Source organism: Plectropomus leopardus, chromosome 12, assembly GCF_008729295.1.
Source record: "Plectropomus leopardus isolate mb chromosome 12, YSFRI_Pleo_2.0, whole genome shotgun sequence".
In the NCBI taxonomy this organism is placed as follows: Eukaryota; Metazoa; Chordata; class Actinopteri; order Perciformes; family Serranidae; genus Plectropomus; species Plectropomus leopardus.
The window spans coordinates 4262829-4283120 of NC_056474.1; the positions used below are offsets into that span (position 1 = coordinate 4262829).

Below are 20292 nucleotides of genomic sequence, written 5' to 3' on the forward strand. Positions count from 1 at the left end.
CACTAAAGGATCAGGTGATCCACTAACTACGAAGCGAAGGCTGACTGGGGAAAATGCAAAATGACATATAGCAAATGTCGGAGCATAATTCATTCACATTTTCGGCTCAATTTCGGACTTAAATCGCACCGCTGGAGCTCCAATGTGACGATGGCTCGTTAGGGCTGGTGGCGCAACTGCGATTTTTTTGATATTTTAATTTATGAAAAATCACATTAACAGACAAATATTGGTTTCAACATGGGGCTGTGCTACAGTTTGCGTCCCCGGCTCTTCGGGGACCTGAGCGGGTCTATTTCCAACGCTACCTCGGACTCGGACCAGCCTCCGGACGCCGCCGTGCCGACCCGCGCCGTGGGAGCTCGCCAGGAGGACACCGGGGGATGCGGGGAGACTTCGTCGCTACGCGGCGGCGGCGGCCCGGTGCGCCCCGGGGACCCTGCCAGGCTCCCGGCCGGGGAGCACCGCCGTGGAGACACCGGTACCGACGGTGTGCTCATACAAAACGGAGGTGGTGGAGGAGGAGGCGGTGGTGGCGGCGGAGGTAGCGGCAAGGGGACAGGGAAGGACCGCGGCCGACGCTTGCAGCTGCTGCAAAAGACTAGCACCCAAAAGCAGAAAAACTGGGACAAATTGCTGGTGGAGGAGAAGGAGGCCGAGAAGGAGGCGAAGAAAGTCAGTAAGAATATTGACAGGGCGCTGAAGGAGCTCAAACGGGAGTACAAACAGACGCATCGGCTGCTGCTGCTCGGTAGGTTCAGTCTCTTTCTGTTGTTGTTGGACTAGGAAGCCGTTTTATTATTAGAAACCAAAACGCACTGGCCTTTCCAGAAATTATGTCACTACTCTGGCGAGGCCTATTGCCACATCTGTTGGCTTGGCTGTGGAGACTACCCCCTGCGGCTGTCAATGACAAATGATGAAGATGGACGTGTAGACTCACTGGGCCTGCTGTCCTCTTACTGTTAATATTTGGGGTTACCAGAAAAAAGATAATTATACACGATGTAGACCATCAAATGGACCTGGAGGCTACACACAGGTTCCCAGAGACCAATTAGCATGTGGCTACTGGGCCACAATTACTCTGAAAAATAGTATGGTACAGTAAAGTACAGTACAGTATAGTAGTAGGACTACAGATGAGAAATAGCATTTTGAAATTGGCTACAGGAATAAAACAGTGTAGTATAGTGTCTTTTAGTGTTGACAGGAGTATAATTCAGTTGGCTTTATGATGATAATATGTAGAGATGCCACTTATCTTAAAGTTACTGGGCCTTGTTCAACATGAAAATTAGGATGGGATAGAGTGCATGATCAGAGATTTAAAACATAGACTTTGGTTTAACTGTGGCTTTTTAAAAGTAATTCTTCTCAGTAAGGCAGTGTAGTTATAGTATAGTATGGTATAGAGTACAGGACCATAATTAAAAACAACTTTGGTTTTACTATGGCATCAATAAGGAAGTATAGTACAGTACAGAATAGTAAAGTATAGTAGTAGGACTACAGATGAGAAATAGCCTTTTGAAATAGGCTACACGAATATTTAAGCAGTGTAGGATAGTGTATTTTAGTGTTGACTTAAGTGTAATTTAGTTGGCTTCGTGATAAAGAATGCATAGGGACTACCGATCTTTCAGTTACTATTTGAGTATTGTGTAGAGTGCGGGACCAAAGCTTTAAAAATAGACTTTGGTTTAACTGTGGCTTATTTGCAGAGGTTCTTCTCGGTAAGGCAGTATAGTAATGGTGTAGTGTAGTGTAGTATAGTATAGTGTATATATAGTACAGGACCATAAATTGAAAAACAGACTTTGGTTTAACTTAGGAAGTAGCAGGATAGTATAGTATAGTATAGTATAGTGTAGTGTAGTGTAGTATAGTATAGTATAGTATAGTATGGTATGGTATGATGTAGTATGGTATAGGTTAAAGAGAGCATAATAAAGTATAGAGGCCTGTGATGTGGTGTGATGTCGGTCTCAGTGCTATATAGATGAAACATAGGTGTTTGAATTTGGCACAATTACAGTTATTTTCTCCCAATAAGTACATGTAGTATAGGCGAGTATAGTGGCCTGTAGTATAGTATAGTAGAATGTTATACAGAATAAAGAGTCAAGTTTTACAGGCCATAAAGAGCACTGGCTATTGGGCCATGTTTCCTCTTAGTGTAGTTTAGTTTACTTTAATATAGTATAGTATAGTATAGTAAAGCAGTTTGATGTAGAAGAGTAACAAGTTTTAGAATTCACTATTGTTGTATATGGAGGCTAAATAGCCATTTGATATTGGGTCAGATTGTCTAGTATATTCTTGCTTCATCTTAAATTATTCTTTTAGTTGTACAGTATGGGATAGTAGAGTGTAGTACTTTATTTTGTAGTATAGTGGTCTGTGGTGTAGGTTGATTTCTTAGTGATAAGAGATGACAAATACTATCTTGACGTACAGTTGCACATTTGCAGTAAATAAATACATACAATAACAGTAGATTAGAGTGTAGTGGCCTGTAGTATAGTGTGATATAGATTATAGTGTAGTAGACTATAGAGTAAAAGTGTAGGTGTATGTGTGTTTTTACTGTCTCTTATTATTGTGGAAAAATGGGCTTCTGTGCTGAAATGATAAATTGAAGTGTAACTCACTGAGTCCTATTTTGATAAATTCTGATACTATTCTGGTTACAGTTTGACATATGGTAAGATTTGGCAAACATTAATAATTTTAAGGCATGAGTTAGGGCTCTGGCAACTTTTATTGTTGGTTTGATATTATTATTGGCATTTTATAGAGTAACTGATCGAACTTCTAAGTTATTAAGTCCTGGCTGAAGCCCTTATCTGTTACCTAACTGTGTCCATATAAATGACAGGGGTTATATCACTTTAGGTCATACATTTTATTACCTGACTGGATTTCCATGATTGATAGTTTATGCAATTTATCACGAGACTTTCCAAATATCCGTCAGCGGCATCCCAGTATTATGACAGGAAAATCAAGTATACATCTAAATTGCAGTGTTATGTCAGGCCCAGCTTAGCTTGTACACTGTGTTATTTTACTACATATACAATATCGTATATGTAGGCTAATATAAGTTTTCATAAAGGTCAATTCTTAACCCTCAGCGAGAAAGTATCCATCAGACACAGGAGCTCAAATGCCATTAAAGCTACACTGATGAGAAAAACAATATTTAACACAATTAAAACAGAACTCATCCACTTTCAGTTAATATCATATTGCATGTATTTGCTTTAGTTTAAACGGCTTTGTTACTTCATATAATAAATGGCTACCAGTTTAATTTCCTGAGTAAACAGCTCCCACTAATTACACACAGGAAGACATGGTTCATCCTAATGAAGTCACACAGGCAAGTGTCATACATTCTTCCATGAGCTGCTGTTGAAAGCTGCGTGTGACCTGTGTCACTGTGTCATTTCAGCTTGTCATTATGGTTTGGGCGGCTTTCTTCGCCACTTCTGGGTTTTCTTAAGAGGCCTTTCGGGACTTTATACTCTCCAGGTCTCCAGTAGGACTCTTGTTGCATGTCAGAGGACTGAGGTGGTTTGTGTTCCTTTGAAAGTGGACACCTTTCAAATAGTGTTACATTTCAAGGCAACGTATGCTAGCTAATCTGGGTCACTTTATCTGTTTGTATTTGCTGCAGGTATTTAGTTGAATAATGATAGCCATAAGCAGCTAATGTTTATCCTAAGCGGGCTGCCTTGCTCAGGCTGTGCTGGAGCCGAAATCTGTCAGTTTCACTTACACTTTGTAATGTTTGATTATATAGAATCACATTTTTGGTACTTACAGTATAAATTTAGATATAGTTCAACTAGATTAAATAATTCTAAAATAGTAAACCATTGATATCTTAGTTTTAAAGGTCCCATATCATACTCATTTTCAGGTTCATACTTGTACTTTGGGTTTCTACTAGAACATGTTTACATGCTTTAAAGTTCAAATAACGCATTCATTTTCTCATACTGCCTGCCTGAATGTACCTGCATTCACCTTCTGTCTGAAACGCTCTGTTGTTGCGCCTGTCTCTTTAAGAACCCCTCCCGAGAAAGTCAAATCTGCCCTGATTGGTCATTGTTTGCGGGTCTTTCACATCTGCGCTATCTGCATCTTTGCATTGTCTTTGCAGCTGGGAAATGACTGTAACACCACTGTAGCGGCCCCTTTTACCTTTATATAGTGTATTTGTGACATCACAACTTCACGGAAGTCCAGACGGCTCATTTAAAGACACAGTTTCTGAATAGCGGCAGTGTGCATTTTTCTGTCGATTTAGCATTTTGATACTTTTAAATTATTTATTTATTATGTAATAAAAAAGGAAATCAGATTTTTACAGTATAGGACCTTTAAAGTTTTGTTTTCAAATACAGAGTAGTTAAAGTTCAGAAATGACAAGACAATTTTTTTTCTTGATGCTTTGAAAATATACCACAATTAGATAAAACGTATTAGTGAGTATGAAAACTTGGTCTCATTTCTGACAGAGAGGACTTTTTAAGTAGAGCGCAAATATCACCTGCTCTGGTTAAACGTAAGTGCAGTAAACCTGCTGAATTGAAGCTTCATAAATCAAAGTAAAGTATTGTGATTCATTTTGTAAGATGCATAGTGGCAATACAACAGACAGCACATGTAGCTCCAACATGATTGTACATGACAAAATGAAATTTAGGAATTTATGACGATAGGGGTGGCGTCTGGTTCACCAGGCAGAGTGTGAGCCTCACACAGGCTGAGGCCTTGGCAGCGGCCCGGGGTCACGCAGCACTGTGCTGCATGTTATCCCCCCTCTCTCTCCCCTTTTTTGTCTATGCTATCAATCAGTAAAGGCAAAAATCACCCCAGAAATAATAAGAACATGAATTTATGACAAGTACACAAATAATCTGATATCACACACAAAAAAATCTTAAGTGCCATCTTGCAAAAGTCCTGTCATTTGGAGTTCCCGCCCACAGACCCGTCCAGCCAATCCATAGCAGTGCCAATAATAGCAAGCACACCCATTGGCTCATATAGTTTCAAATGACTCCTTAAAACCAAGTTTATCAGAGAAACTATTCAATTTTGGGGAGCTGTCATGTTGTCAATCTCAATATACAGTTTGAGTGCCTAAAAAAGAGTACATCAACAAAAGACTTAGTGTCTGTCCAGACTCCTATAGAGGTCTTTAAGAGGGCCTTTTCATTTGAAATAATCAAGGTAATCCTCCAAACATCTATTAAATCAAAGCGAGATTGTTTATGTTGACTCTTTGAAACCTGACCAAAAGTCACGATGAGCAACAAGAAAAAAGAAAAGAAATTGCCTAAAAAAATAGCATGTTTTTAAAGAATAAAAAAATAAACAAGGAAATGACCTGGATATATAATATAATATAATACTAGCTTTTTTAAACATAATTTTAATTGTATAATAATGATTATTAGAACTTTTTATTTTCCTCTAGTTTGAAAAAAATCTATTAATTCTATCCCCCTCTTATTTTTTTAAGTTTTTACAAATTTCTTGCATTTTGCAGGACATTTCTTATGAAATTGCTGATTGCCTTTTTCCTCCATGTCTTTAAAAGAAATCAAACCAATTTCCTCATGTCTCAGGAATTTAAATGTTTGTGAAAAGCGTCTGAATGCAGCACAAGAAACCTGGCGATCTGGGTTTCAAAGGGTTAACAAAATAAGACAGAGTTCTGACCTCCTGAGTGCCTTTAAATCCAACTTTTGGTTTGTTTTAAACATGTGAAGTCCACTATTTTATTGTGTCATGAAAGATATCACAAGATTTTTGCTTAAAATGGAAGCACTGTCCTGTTAAAAAAATGCAAAAACAAAGTCATTATTTAACTATTCCTTTAATAGAGTTCCTTCAGACTTTATACTTTGTAACAGGAATACAGTGATGGGAACTGGAAGGCAAGTTCCGATTATTTCTTGGAAAGGAAGTCACTTTATTGTTAGGTCTCTTGGATCAGATTCTGTACATGCTTGTGATAATATCTGCTACAGCTTTTCTAGATGTCCTTAACTGGCCGTTTCATATCTCAACCTTATCACCCTTCACGAGCCTGAACAACAGGCTGCGAGAAATGAAGTCCACGAAAACTATCACCTAACTGAGGCAAACAGGCCAATGAGTAGCCTGTTGGAAGTCACTGATTGTTTTTGTCTTTGTTTTTTTTTTGGTGCGTGTGAAGCCATATTTTGGAAAAACTTATTCAGTGGAAGTTGTAGGCCCTGCTGTCGGCCCTCCCCTTGAAATACCAGCAGAGTCAGGTGAACTTTGCTTCAGTCTAAATGGGTTTTATCATTGACTGTTGCTGAACTTTGCTACTAACTGAGTTCCCAGTTAATGCAACAGGAGGTGCTGATGTTGGAATTATTGTCATATTTATGATGCTGATAGCAGACACCTATATCTGCTGTATCAAAGTGAACCATGCCACACAAGAAGGACATTGGACTATGTTTGTTTTCCAGCTTTTGCTTACTGTATGATTTAGACTTTATCAAGAGTCTCTGCCCCTTTAGAGAGGGTGCTGTAATCTTTCCAGGTTCGTAAAAAGGCTAATTTTAGCTGGATATCTTTTGGATTTGTGCCTCGTTTTTACAGTACATGCTTCAGTTACAGTCAGGGCTAGTTAGATTTATTGTAACAGTTCCCTGGCAAGAGAAATCTTCCGCCAGAAAGCGTGTGTATATGCATTTATTTAATGTATTTATTTAGATGTGCATTCATTTTGCAGAGCCTCCAAAATGAAACATTTTTCGCGAGTTGGTCATTAATTAGAAGCTATTTTAAGGGCCTTTGTGGTTGCTGTTGTGCAGTACATGTCCACTACCAGTCTGAAAATAGTAAAAAGCATCTTTGTCAGACTTTGAAAATTGCTTGCAACAGAGTATTTTTAGATTGTTGTATCGCTGCATTAGCGTTTACTTCTCCTGCACTTGCATACATACAGACAGACAGACATTAATCATGAAGATATTACTCACAAATACTGTAATAACATGTTAAAGCTCCATCAGGCATAAACAAATATAATGCCTATGTCTAGAATGCATTATAAACATACTTATGATGCATTATAACTTGCTTAGAGCACTGTATAATTATGGTTTCAACCACTTATAAATATTATTAATGCTTTATAATAATAATATCACATTACAGAGGCCAGTGTGGGGTGACAGTAAATCAAAGATTGATTCGTATTATAGACTTGTTTTAGCTATTTTTTAATAACAATGACACATTATATGGTTGATCTGAATTGTACCTTATGGTATCAAAAAATTGTATCAACTATAGATATTTTTCCATAACTGACGACACGACATTATAATGTCATCATAAGTCACTTTAAGTGGTCATTGTTTGCTTTGAGTAATTTTAAAACAATATTAAATCTATCTGAGTACATAAAAGTTAATTTTGTGTTTAAAGTGAGTTTAAAGTTTTTTGGGAGGAAACATTATATAAGTGAAATGTAAATGTCAGTCATGCAGTTTTATCATATTGTGCCTTGTTCCAGTACGCTGTTTATTGTCTGCTGCGACTCATTATAAAGTATAAAATCTTTTATTTGAGTCAGTTGAGTTTCATGGCTAAATTTTCACACATGAAATGTCAATATCCATCATTAAGTTATTTGTCATCAAAAAGTTGTGTCCAATTTGAGCGCACTCTACTAGTTTTTTTGCAACCCTTCAAACTTATATAAATTAATTTCACAACATTTCGGGTGTTATTGCATAGATTTAGTTTTTTTAAAAAACTTTACTTAAAGCAAAGAATGACCATTTAAAGTGACTTAATATCACATAATAATGTGGGGTTTTCAAAATTCTGGACTTTCTGACTTGCTGTAAAAGTACAATTTGAAATTTTTATTAAAAATAGATATGATAAGGCTCTAAGATGGCGACGGCGACTTTTCTTTTCTTTGTTAGTAGCAGAGAACAGCAGAATGACATTAAAAACAATAATAGAGAGCAAGAAAGTGCTGAAAATTAGTATTGGAGTGTTTTAAATTTTCAGAGAAGATATGCATCGATAAATCAATATTTTTGTTTGCTTTAAGTAAAGTTAAAAAATGAATCTGTGCAATGTTGTCAATTTAATTTATTTATTAAATGGGTCATAACAAAATTTAGGACTCAAATTTGGGATGAAAAACAACTCAATGATGGACATTTACATTTTACTAAAGTCATTATTTGCCTCCAGAATATCACTATAAAGACTAAACTGAATCAAATTATAGAAATTATTTGCTTAGATATATTTAATATTTTTCACATTTTTTTTTTTTTTTTATGTGGGACTTATTTTGTATATCACGCACTTAACTGCCGTTTCTCCAAACTGGAGGTATACTGACATACATCTACTATAGGTAGTACACTAATTATGTATAAATACCTCTTATAACAATAACAAAAAAAAATATTTAAAAAATATCTGAACCATCCCTTTAAAGTAAAATTTAAGCTAGGCATGGAGTAACTTTTCCCCTCTTCTGCAGATGAAATTAAAATCAGATAAACCTCCACAAACACACACCCTGAACAAACCGAAACAAACACACACCCTAAACAAACCTCAACAAACTCACACCCATTTAAGTTTAATTAGGAGGACACCACAGCAAGTTAAACATGAATATCAGACAATACTTCTGTAAAAACAACAAGCATTTATGCAACAAAACATGATTGTGTATCACTAACAGAGAGCGGACAGCTTGTGTGCGGTGCTGCCTCTAACCACTAGAGAGTGATGTGGGCCAGTCACTGGTTTTGACCTTGCTGTCTGAGGGGGGAGATAGGATTCTTTTTTTGCTTTTTGATGAGGGTGGGGTGGTGGTGGTTGTAATATTTTCACACTACTGTACGTGAAGTGAGGGTTCCAGTTGTGATTTGCATACTGCACTACTTTGAGGCACTCATTTTACTACATGAAACTAGTGTTTGCATTGGATTTGCATAATGGAGACAATAACAGTGTACGACTTGGTACATGTTGCACAAATAGTCATTTATGGTTGCCTGGTGCTTTTGAGTGAGTATTTGTAATATAAGTAAAGTGCATTTCAGTATTTCTTCCTGACCTGAATACAACAGTGTGCATACTAGCATTGGCTCAATCTTAATCTTATTTTATTGTAGTATATTTTATAATATTTTATTTTGTTTTATGTTTTAAAATTTTGTTTCAATTGGCAGCCAGGAGGTTTACAAGAAAGACAGTTACGAAAACTTCACTTCACGCCTGTTTTAGCGAATATAAATTACAACAAAATCAAGTGCTTTAAGGTAATAAGGTAAGGTAAAAATACAAGGGAGACTAGTTAGCAGGTAAACAAGTGATAGATACATAAAGGGCAGGGGGTTATCATGGTTTGAGTCTATTTCCTAATCAAGACAGCCATCTCTATTATGTGAAGGAATATTTTAAATCAAAATCAAAGTCCCACTTTGATCAATAAGGTCCCAAATAACTTTTACCTCTTGAATGAAATATACTTTATTCTTGGTCTCACACATACTAATCACATATATCAGATATGTGCAAATAATACGGTGGTGGTGAGCGTGTAAAGTGCAGTGTTGGTTACTGTAAAGACAGACCTATACAAACCCACACCCCATGTTGGCCTAGTTTAGAGGAAGCCGAGCTGAACATAAATGTCAGACAATGCTCACAACACTGACAGTTTTTCTTTTTCCCTCTTATCTGCAAAAGTGTGACCTGCACTGCTAGAGTGTTGCAGTGTAACCTCCTCTTACGTCTTAAATTATATATATGAGGATAAAACTTTATCAAATGACATTATTGTTTAAAATAAAGAAAATAGATTTGTCTAGACTAATAACAGAAAAACTCATAGATGAAGGCTCCCTTTGTCTTGTGGTGGTCTCAAGTTTAACCCTTTGCAGCCCTGAGCAGATTGGTCAAAAACATGGGGAGAGGGCAATGAGCAACCTAACAAGACATGACCAAAAAAATAGCAAGAAATTAGTAAAAAGTTACAAGAAATTTACCTAACAAAAAAAACAAAGATGACTCCAAAATTAAATTTAAATTTAAAAATCTAAAGATGTATTAATGTTATGTAACATAATTACAAATATATAGTTAGAATAATTATGAATATCATTTTATGGACTTTAAAAAATGAAACATTTCTAGTAATCCTTCCCCATTTTTAAAAAAAAAAAAAATTTTTTAGGACATTTCTTGTCGCCTTCTGCTAATTTCTCTCAATGTGTGGGACACTTCTTGCCAAGTTCTTCATTTCCTTTCTTCCCCGTTTTTTCAAAAGAAATCAAACCAATTGGCTTAGGTTTCAAAGGGATGTATGTGGTGGAGAAAGTACTAAGACCTTTTATTTTAGTGATTTTTTTTAAAAAAAGAGGCAATTAATACACATAAACATAAAAAACTATATGATTACATGACAATATTATCTCACAAAAATTATTTAAAAAATGAAAGGATCACTGCAGCAACTACATATATATAATATATATATATATAAATATATATATATATATATATATAATATGTCATAGTCCCTAGCATTCATCCAAAAGTTTTTGGACTATTTTATTTTACTGGCAAAACTGGGACATTGTATGTTGAAAAGTAAATTTATTGTTCACCGCAAGAAAAACATCACTGTAAGTTTGATAGCATACTCAACTCAGATTATTATTTTTGTAAACCACCATCATACTTTGTGTATTCTCTTTTTATTGCTTTAAAGTTCCCATTTTGTAGAAAGTCAGATTTTTCTTTAATTAGGTGCTATCTAAATACTGCTAAAGACTGTGAAAGTATCCAAATAGTCAGTCCACTGAGAAATGCAATACAGGTCTATATTCAGAAAAACTGTATCCTATAAATAGGTGGCTGTCAGGACTTTCTGTGAAGTTGTGATGTCACAAAGGCAGGCGTAATGAGAACAGGCATTAAAAATGGCGCCTTAAAGACAAGAGGTAAATACAGGTATTCAGGCTTACCGTATGAGAAAAATTTGTTTTTTTTTTAACATTGAAGCATGTAAACATGTTCTTGTAGAAACCCTAAATACAATGTATGAACCTGAACATGAGCATAATATGGGACCTTGTTAATGTTCTTGTACTACCCATAGAGTAACCCCAGGAGTGAGTCCTAAAATTAGAAATAAGTTAGCATTTCAGCCGCTTTGGTTCCCTCGAAGGCAATGTTTCTTTTTCTAAATGTGTTTTTTTGGTTATGAAGCCCTTAATAAGGTCTGTGGTTAACACAAGCCGAAGAGACCCACAATTTGTTCTATGTGAAAAAAAAAATTGTGAGGAAATATACCCCTATCGTGAATTTTGACAAGCTTTTTATGTGTCTTTGAAAAAGGTGGTTACTTTAAAAGTCGCTAAATAGGACTACAGAGCGTCATCGAGCTAAACGCAGCAATACAGCCTCATTGTGGGGGTGATGTCAAGTCATGCGACCGTAGTGTGGCTCGTTGATAGCCTAACATGAGCTATTTTTTACTTCTGGCGATTGCATTTAGGCTTCAAAAGTCATAAAAGTGGTGTTCATTTGTGAAGGTTTTCTTGCTTTTTGACTTTTTGACCAGGGCGGCACTAACTTCCACCTGGGCCATCAAAGAAAAAAGGTCATCCTTTGGGCGCTCTATCATCACAACTTACAGTATTTTAGATTATAACTTTATGGTGACCTAATCAAACTAAGTGTCATTTTTATATCCTGTGGTATCACACCAGTTTTTAAAGTAAGATGATCTACTGAGATTAGGGTTTTTTATTAGATTCAGTACCGAGCACATTATGACTTGTTTATGACTCAAAACTCAAAGTTTAGCACTTGGGACTCGCCTAGGGACTAACTTGTGACTTAACATAGGACTTGCAGAACAGTGACTTGATCCCATATCTGCCACTTACCACCTCTTTGTCACTGTAATAACCAGCAGGCCAATCAATATGCAATTCTTTCCCTCTCAGATTGTTTAATTTGAATCATTTTTAGAGGCTTAAAGATGTAAAATTGTGCTGAATTCACAAGAAAAAAATAAATATCACAGGAAACTCAGAAAAAAGTAGACTGGTAATATGTTTATTCTTCCATCTGATGTTGTGAATTTTTTTTGTGATTTCTTAAATTTATCTCACGACCCTTCAGGAGGTGTCCCGACCCCCAGGTTTAGAATCACTTGTCTATACAATAATAAACTATTTATAGCACCTTTCACATGAGAAATGCAGCACACAGTGCTTTATAACAAGGGCATTAAAAGCACAGAGTGCTTGACATGAAAAAAGACAGAATGAACATAAAACTGGCCAACAAGGCAATTTTGTATAAAAGAACATTTAAAATCAGTTTGAAACAAAAAAATAAGTAATTAAACAATTTAATAATTTGATAACAATTTATTAGTTGTCAAAGGAGACTAAAGTAGAGACATATTGAATTAAAGACCCTGCTTTAGCAGATTTTTGTTAATTTACTGTCATTACTGCAGTTATGTAAGAAGTCCTGGTGTCCTTTACTCAAATACAACTCACAATACAAAAATGTAAAAATACACTATTACATGTTAAAATCATGCAACCAAAGCCAAAGTGCCAATCAGCAAAACGTACTTAGAGTATCAAATGTGGAAACATAATACTGGCGAAAGGGGCAATTAAGAACAAAGAAGAACATTTAAATCAGTTTTAAACAAAAAAATAACTGATTAAACAATTTTATAATAATTCAATAGTTGTCAAAGGAGCTGAAATAGAGACATATTTGATTAAAGGCCCTGTTTGAGCAGATTTATGTTAATTTACTGTAATTACTGCAGTTATGAAAGAAGTATCCTTTACTCAAGTAAAAATACACAATACAACAATGTAAAAATACTCTATTACATGTAAAATTCATGTAAACAAAGCAAAAGTGACGATCAGCAAAATGTACTTAAAGTATTAAAAGTGACCGTATTTATGAACCAGAGTAATCTGGGTCAGTTTTATTATTGTATATTATATTATTGGATTTCTCCAGGTTCTCCGGGTTTCTTTCACATACCAAAGACATGCAGGTTAATCGGTGACTCTAAATTGCCTGTAGGTGCGACTGTGAGTGTGACTGGTTGTCTTGATGATGCATAAATGTGTGGAAAAGAAATTGACTGTTATAGCTGTTCAAATAAGAGCTGATTTCTACTACTTTATATACTGCAGTTGGGTAGTTTAATATTAGTGTATCATATTTTATAACTTTATCATGTTTTTTTTTGTAAAATCTTAATCTGAAAGTAAAATTGTCGGAAAAATGTAGTGCACTGACAGAAAACATTTCCCTCCGAAATGTAGTGGCATTAAAATGAAAGTGTGCAGTACAAGTACATCAAAATTGTTCTTTATTAATATACATGAATATATACTTGTTCTTATTTTCACAATTCCTTTACTATACATAAATTATAAATTGTGAAATGAATATTTTGTATAAAAATGTATGAAGTGATATTTATATAAGTTATTATAAACTTTACTTTTTATTCCACTGCATACATTTTATAACAGTTACTTTGCAGATCAGACTGTTGACACAAAAAAATAAATCAATGCTACATTTTGATGTATTATTATGGATTAAGTTACGTAGCAGTATATAAAGTAGTTGACATTACTTTAAGTGTATTTTGTTTAGAATAAGTCTGTACTTGTAATTTGGTAAAATATTTGAGTACTTTTTCCACCATGTATTTGTAGTCCCCATCGTCATGGGGACTACAATGATGGCCTCCAGGCCTGTATTGTATAAACATTAAGTAAAAATTATCCTTCAGTCAAAGTAGGCGAGTACTTTGGTAAAGTTTATTTGTAGTCCTCATTCTCTCAAGGACTGCTGTGATGGCCGTCAGTGGACCAAAATTGTACTTAAGTACAGTACTTAAGTACAGTGCTTCAGTAATTGCTCTTAGTCACTTTCTGTTCCTGCAGACTATAATATGCCATATAATAGTATAAATAGCACAAACCTTTTTGCATAATTTTACTTGTTGTACTTTAAGTGTATTTTGTTTAGAATAAGTCTGTACTTGTACTTTGGTAAAATATTTGAGTACTCTTTTCACCATGTATTTGTAGTCCCCATTGTCATTGGGACTACAATGATGGCCCCCCAGGCCTGTAATGTATAAACTACAGATAGGTAAAGACACACACACACACACACACACACACACAGTGTAACTGGGTTGCCAGTTTGGGTCAGGGCCACCTCTCTGACTGGAAGCCAACAAGAAGAAGCAGCAGAGACCCAGCCCCTCTGTAAACCAGCACACAGAGCTCAGCCGCCCGGGTTTCCACCCCTTTTCGCCTTTGATTACTTTGATAACAGCACGGCGACGGACTAAAACCTGGAATGGCTCCTCTCCGTTTTCCACACGCGTTATAAAATGCTCTATCAGTGCGGGTTGTTAATGTTACAGTTTAACGCAGGTTTGTTTTCCACCTCCACGGTCCACGGCTACTTCCTGGTGCCACAGAGAGAGGCAGTGCTGAGTTAAAGAGACAGAAATACTGATAGAAATTCAGATAGAAAAAAAATACAGAGAAGAGAGGGGCTGGAGACGCGATAGGAACAGTTGACTGGATTCCCAGGAATTGAAAACCCTCTCTGTCTCCTCTTATTTATATGTATTTTTGATATTTCTTTGCGAAACCGAGTCGTTGTTCTTCGTTGGTTTGTGAGCTGACAAACGGTTTGGATGACGGTTGGCTGCGGCTAAAGCGGAATTGTAACGGGGGAACATATTCCTCCCTCCGACGGAGAAGCCTCGCAGAGATTTTTCACCCTTTTTTTGTTTTATTTTACACCAGACTCATTCCTGTGTCGTTTTTTTACACCACAAAAATCATTTTATATTTTTCTACGATTCCACAAGGAAGGGTTAGGGCGACGGAAGATGGGTTGTTTGGGCAACAGCAAGACTGAAGATCAACGCATCGACGAAAAGGCACAACGAGAGGCTAATAAAAAGATAGAAAAACAGTTGCAAAAGGAAAGACAAGCGTATAAAGCCACACACAGGCTCTTATTACTGGGTAAGGCTGATTTATATGATCTGAAATGTAAGCTAATCCCTTTCGTTTACCGAACACGTAGCCCCATTTGACAGCGCTTGCAATAATATGTCATGGGGGTGGATATTGATGGAAGCGAAGCTCCAGAGAGCCTACAATTAACTGGCTTCATTTCCAAAACATGTACGGTTCTCACGATAACCTGGATGTCCCTGTTCGTGCTCGTTTTGGTGGTATTTTTATGTGTTTTTTTGGTCTATTTTCGAAGGTGCGGGAGAGTCCGGAAAAAGCACCATTGTGAAGCAGATGAGGATCCTACACGTCAACGGCTTCAACGCGGAGTGAGTGCTATTCACGTATTAAAAACCCACATTAACGCCTCAAAAATCACATTAATGCTTATTATTTTGGCTATGAATAACAGTGTCGAGGCCAGAATATAGCCTGTGAATGGATTTTCCCCAGGCACTGCAGCGCCTGTTGGGCCCAGTATCCCATGCAAAGCAGCTAATATCTCCCCCCCTCCTCCTCCTCTTCTTCTTCTTCTTCTTCCTCCTCCTCCTCCTCTCTCTCATTTTTCCTCCTTTTTCGTGTACAGTTATCATACATATGTGATGATCTCAGTGTCAAACAGATGCCAAAAAATGTACCGTTTCCTGTGAGAGGGTGAAAGGTTGTGATCGACACAGGCCTATTGATGATTTGTTTTGCTGCAAGGCCTTGCATGGCATTGATCTTAGCAGCAGTGGTCTATTTTAAACAGGCCTAGTACATGTCAAGAGTCCTGTAACTGTATGAAAATTAAATCTGCGTGTGGATTTAAAGTATTTATCCAGGGGAGAGTGGATTTTTTAAAAGATAGGATACATAATTTTGCATTTTTAAAGGGATAGTGCAGACTTTTTTTGAAGTAGGATTGTATGGGGTACTTATCCATCAAGTTTGGAGAAGCAGTTTAAAGTCTGACACTAGGGGTTGGCTATATGGCCCTAAAATGATATCATGATATTTCAGGGTATTTTTGTGAGAATGACAATATGATGACATAACAAATACAAAAAATATTTTTAAAAATATACATTTCAAGAATATACAATTGAAACAAAGTAAGTGTTTATTTTTTATATGTCAATATAAATGTTTCCCCTTGTTTTTTTAGGATGTAAACATCAACAGTTGGCAGGTTTCCATTACAGATTTAAGCGATATTTTCAAAATTTCGATAAAACACAATTGCAAGATGACTATGTTTCCAGTGAGTGATGTTATGCAACTTCTCCTCTCGCGATAACATTACAAGAAGCATGGCGATGGAGGTTCAAAAAAGCAGGTTTATATCTATTGCAGCCATCACACCAGCCGTCATTATTTCCAATCCAAGGCCACATAGTTATAGGAGCAATAATAGAAAGGGGAGCCCCTTATACATGGAAGTGGACACGTATGAGGGATTTCTGGGAGGTGACAGTCCATGATTTCAAAGAGGAATTGTGGATTCAAAACTTCATGATGATCAGCTCAACTTTTTAAGAGCTATGCGATGCAATAACATCTCTTTTAGTGCCTGCTGCATCATGCCCGTGGGAGCCAGTTCCTACCAACAAGCCTATAGCCATAGCATCATGTGACCTATAAAAGCCAAAAAAATGTTTCCATTGCAATTTTGTGAAATATGAAATGCCTGAAATACCACCTCATGCGAGTGTAAAAACAATTAGGCGTATTTTATATTCACAGTTTCAGTTTGCTTAATTTTAGGGTTAATGGAAACCAGCCTAGTATCTCAGAGTGAGATTTAGATTCTGTATAAAATATAAATCGCACAATAAAATAAAAAATCAATCCCAATTTGTCACTGAGCATTGACCATCAGACGCCAATGAATCCACAACACTGCAGTCGCTCCCCCTTTTTTAACTGAACTCCTCCACCACTGAGCTGTTAGCAGTTTCGCTGTGCATAATGTTATGATGACATTATATCAACAAGTCTTAATATCGCCATAATCACGATATTGCTATTATCACAGATTTTTTACCTGTTATATTGTTAATTATATGATATGAAACATCCCTATCTGACACTAAAGCTAAGCAGTGTACTACTGTAGGTGGGGGTCAACAATAAAATTTATTTTAGCCACCTAAAAAAAAAATTTATATCAGTTCATGTGTTTGTTGTATTTATAACATTTTACTGCTTTGCCTAAATTTCAGACAGTTTCAGTTTGGAGAAGCAGGCAGGAGTACTGACACAGAAGCTAAGCAATGTACTGCTGTGTTTGGGGGTCTGCAATTAAACATATTTTAGCCACCTATAAAAAAAAAAAACTAAACCACCCAAAACAACTGAAATAAATCATTAACATTTTAAATGTATGCTGTATTGGGAGTATTTTCTCTGCGTTACCATTATGTCGGACACCCCTTCAGATTCCCATCTATACTCTCGTCAAAGCCACCATACTCCACTCAAAAACACAGTAATTTTAGCTCACTGAGCACCAGAGCTCCTGGTAGGGATGCATAATAATATCGGCGTATCATCGGTATCAGCTGCTTTAACAGAAATATTGGCATTAGCCCAAAATAAACATTTCTGACATTACATCAGCCCAAGAAGGTGACGCTTTAATTACGCGACTTTATTTAGTTCATATAGATCAGAATTGCCCTGGTTTGGCTCTTGTCAGAATCATTTTAGGAGAGTATCATCCAAGCATTTTACCATGGGAGGAATTTACAGTTTGGTAAAAATGTGTTACATCAGATTAAATATGGCATGTTTTACCATTTAAAGTGGTTTTACTGTTTTAAAAGTAAAATGGTTGTCAGCTAAAATCCAGTATCGTGCATCCCAAGCAAGCTGCTGGTCTACCGCTGCTTCGATCGCTCAGTTAGTGTTATTATGTAACTTGAATAAAATAACTATAAATAATAATAAAATAATAACACAAACTAACTAACTGATTGAGGCAGTGGTACACCAGCAGCTCCTGTGTTCAGCGATGTTAAATTACATTTTTTTTCAATGGAGTCTGGCTTTAAAGAGAGCAATACAACGGTTTCATTTTCTCATTTGAAATCACCATCTGACATTAAGTAGAAGCAGTAAAAATATCCAAAATGTAGTTTATAGATACTCTGATGCTGATTTTTTAGGTGGGAGCTGACTGACATCTACTGTTTGTAATATACTTTTAATGGTTAAGTACCCCATAAAATTCCACTTCAAAAAAACTGAACTATCCCTTTGTGATAAAAAAAAAAAATCAATATTACAACACATCGTATCCCTTCACTTTTGCATTTTACTGACCTCGGTGCTGCCTCAACACCTGTACTGTATGTAAAATTGTAACAAGAATACAGTCTAACCTGGCTGTAACCCTTATCTTACTCAAAACCACCTTGATGATAAATCTTTTGTGGTTTTGCTGTGGTTGATGTTTTCGTAACCGCTGCCCCACACTTCTTTTCTGTCCCCATGCAGAGAAAAGAAACAGAAAATCCAAGATATTCGGAAAAACGTGAAGGATGCCATAGTGGTGAGTTTCATCTTAATACCTACTGCAATCCCATTTTACTGATTATTATTATATGGGCTGAGAATTTTCTCCTGTATTCATTCTGCTTAATGCTTGTTTTTTTCTGCTTTGTAGACTATAGTGTCTGCGATGAGCACTTTAATACCCCCAGTCCCGCTAGCCAACCCAGAGGACCAATTCAGAATCGAATACATCAAAAGCATAGCACCCCTCTCCGACTTCGACTACTCACAGGTAAGACATTCGTAAAGTTTGTGTGTGTGTGCACATGTGAATGTGTGAGACGTTTGTATAGTATAATGCATATGAGACTGCTTGTGTGGATGATGATATTTGAAAGCATTTGCTGTTTTTATGGCCGGCAGTGTAAATCTTGCTGATATAGCTCGGATGTAATTTTGCTACAACAGACCGAAAGTTGCATCTCGTCTTAAATTTACTCCTTTTTATGATATAGTGGGTTTTTTTAACAAACAAATGCTAAGGACATTGTTTTTTTCCTGAGATGTGAGCTAACTTGTATGAAATCAACAGTTAATTGACCCCATAGCTCGTCAAAGGTTTGATCCCTGGTTTGTCGTCACAACAGATATGTAGATTTGCAAGTTGGTGCATATGCGATTCTTTTCAGTGTGCGGTCGGCCATTTGATAACGTGAGGTCATGTGTTGGAAGTAATGTTTTGCATAACTTTAAAGGTGTTCTTTCAGCACCACAAAACAGAGGTGACTTAGCTGATGCTAGACTCTCGGAGGTCTGAATGTATTTCTTGTTGTTGTTGATACATTTTAGGCTTTTATGGGAATCAAATGAAACTATTTATACATGCTATTATTATCAATGAAGGAAGTGCAGAGTTTGTCTCCTTTTGGTATATTGATCTTAATTTTTGCTGTTGGTTGTATCGGAGTTGACTTCTTTATCCTTATATGTCGTCATCATGTTTAGGGTTAGGTACTGCAGTTTAAAAGTGTCAACAACTGTGTCTTTTAAGATATAAAAGCTTATTTTTAGAGATGAAACTAGGCCTTTTATTTCATTAATTGATTTGCCGATCAACAAAACAATAACCTGCTATTAACGTAATATCCGATGCGTGGTTTAAAGTTATTTTTCAAACAGAAATATTAAAGTTTCAAGTTCTCTGGCAGGGTTTCTCACACATTTCATTCATTTGTGGTGGCCCCTGCATGATTAAAACATCTGTTGCTACAAATAGTTTTCTTTTTCTTTATTTTGGAGCTGGACCATTCATTAGGAGTGCTGTTGACTCATAAACAGTTTGGTTATTAATTGCACCACACTTTTGCAGCGCAGAGCGTACTCTGGGCATAGATGGAGCAGCAGAACATAAGTGAAACTAAGTTTGAAAGTAAATGGATGGAGCGATCAGTTATCCACCCTGCAAGTCACAAACTGCTGCTGAGGAGAAAAAACACACGTAGCGGTTTGCCCGTGCTGTGTTCATCAACAAAAACCTCTGAGTTTAGAGAGGGTACATAGAATGATACAAATGGACACACACGCACATTTTAAAGAAGAAAAAAAAGTTTTCTGTCGTTGTCCCTGTCATCAGCTTCCACCAAACATACACTTAAATTCTGTG

General features: G+C 36.4%; 1 protein-coding gene across 1 annotated transcript in view; it reads left to right on the forward strand.

The window, feature by feature from the left end:
- The window catches only part of LOC121951430 (guanine nucleotide-binding protein G(olf) subunit alpha-like), a 67580-nt gene continuing 47288 nt past the window's right edge, over positions 1 to 20292 (forward strand). The window contains exons 1-4 of the mRNA XM_042497752.1: positions 1 to 751; positions 15409 to 15481; positions 18633 to 18687; positions 18802 to 18921. Of these exons, the coding sequence (XP_042353686.1) occupies positions 241 to 751; positions 15409 to 15481; positions 18633 to 18687; positions 18802 to 18921 (759 nt within the window). The 5' untranslated portion in view covers positions 1 to 240. The remainder of the gene's footprint in view (positions 752 to 15408; positions 15482 to 18632; positions 18688 to 18801; positions 18922 to 20292) is intronic.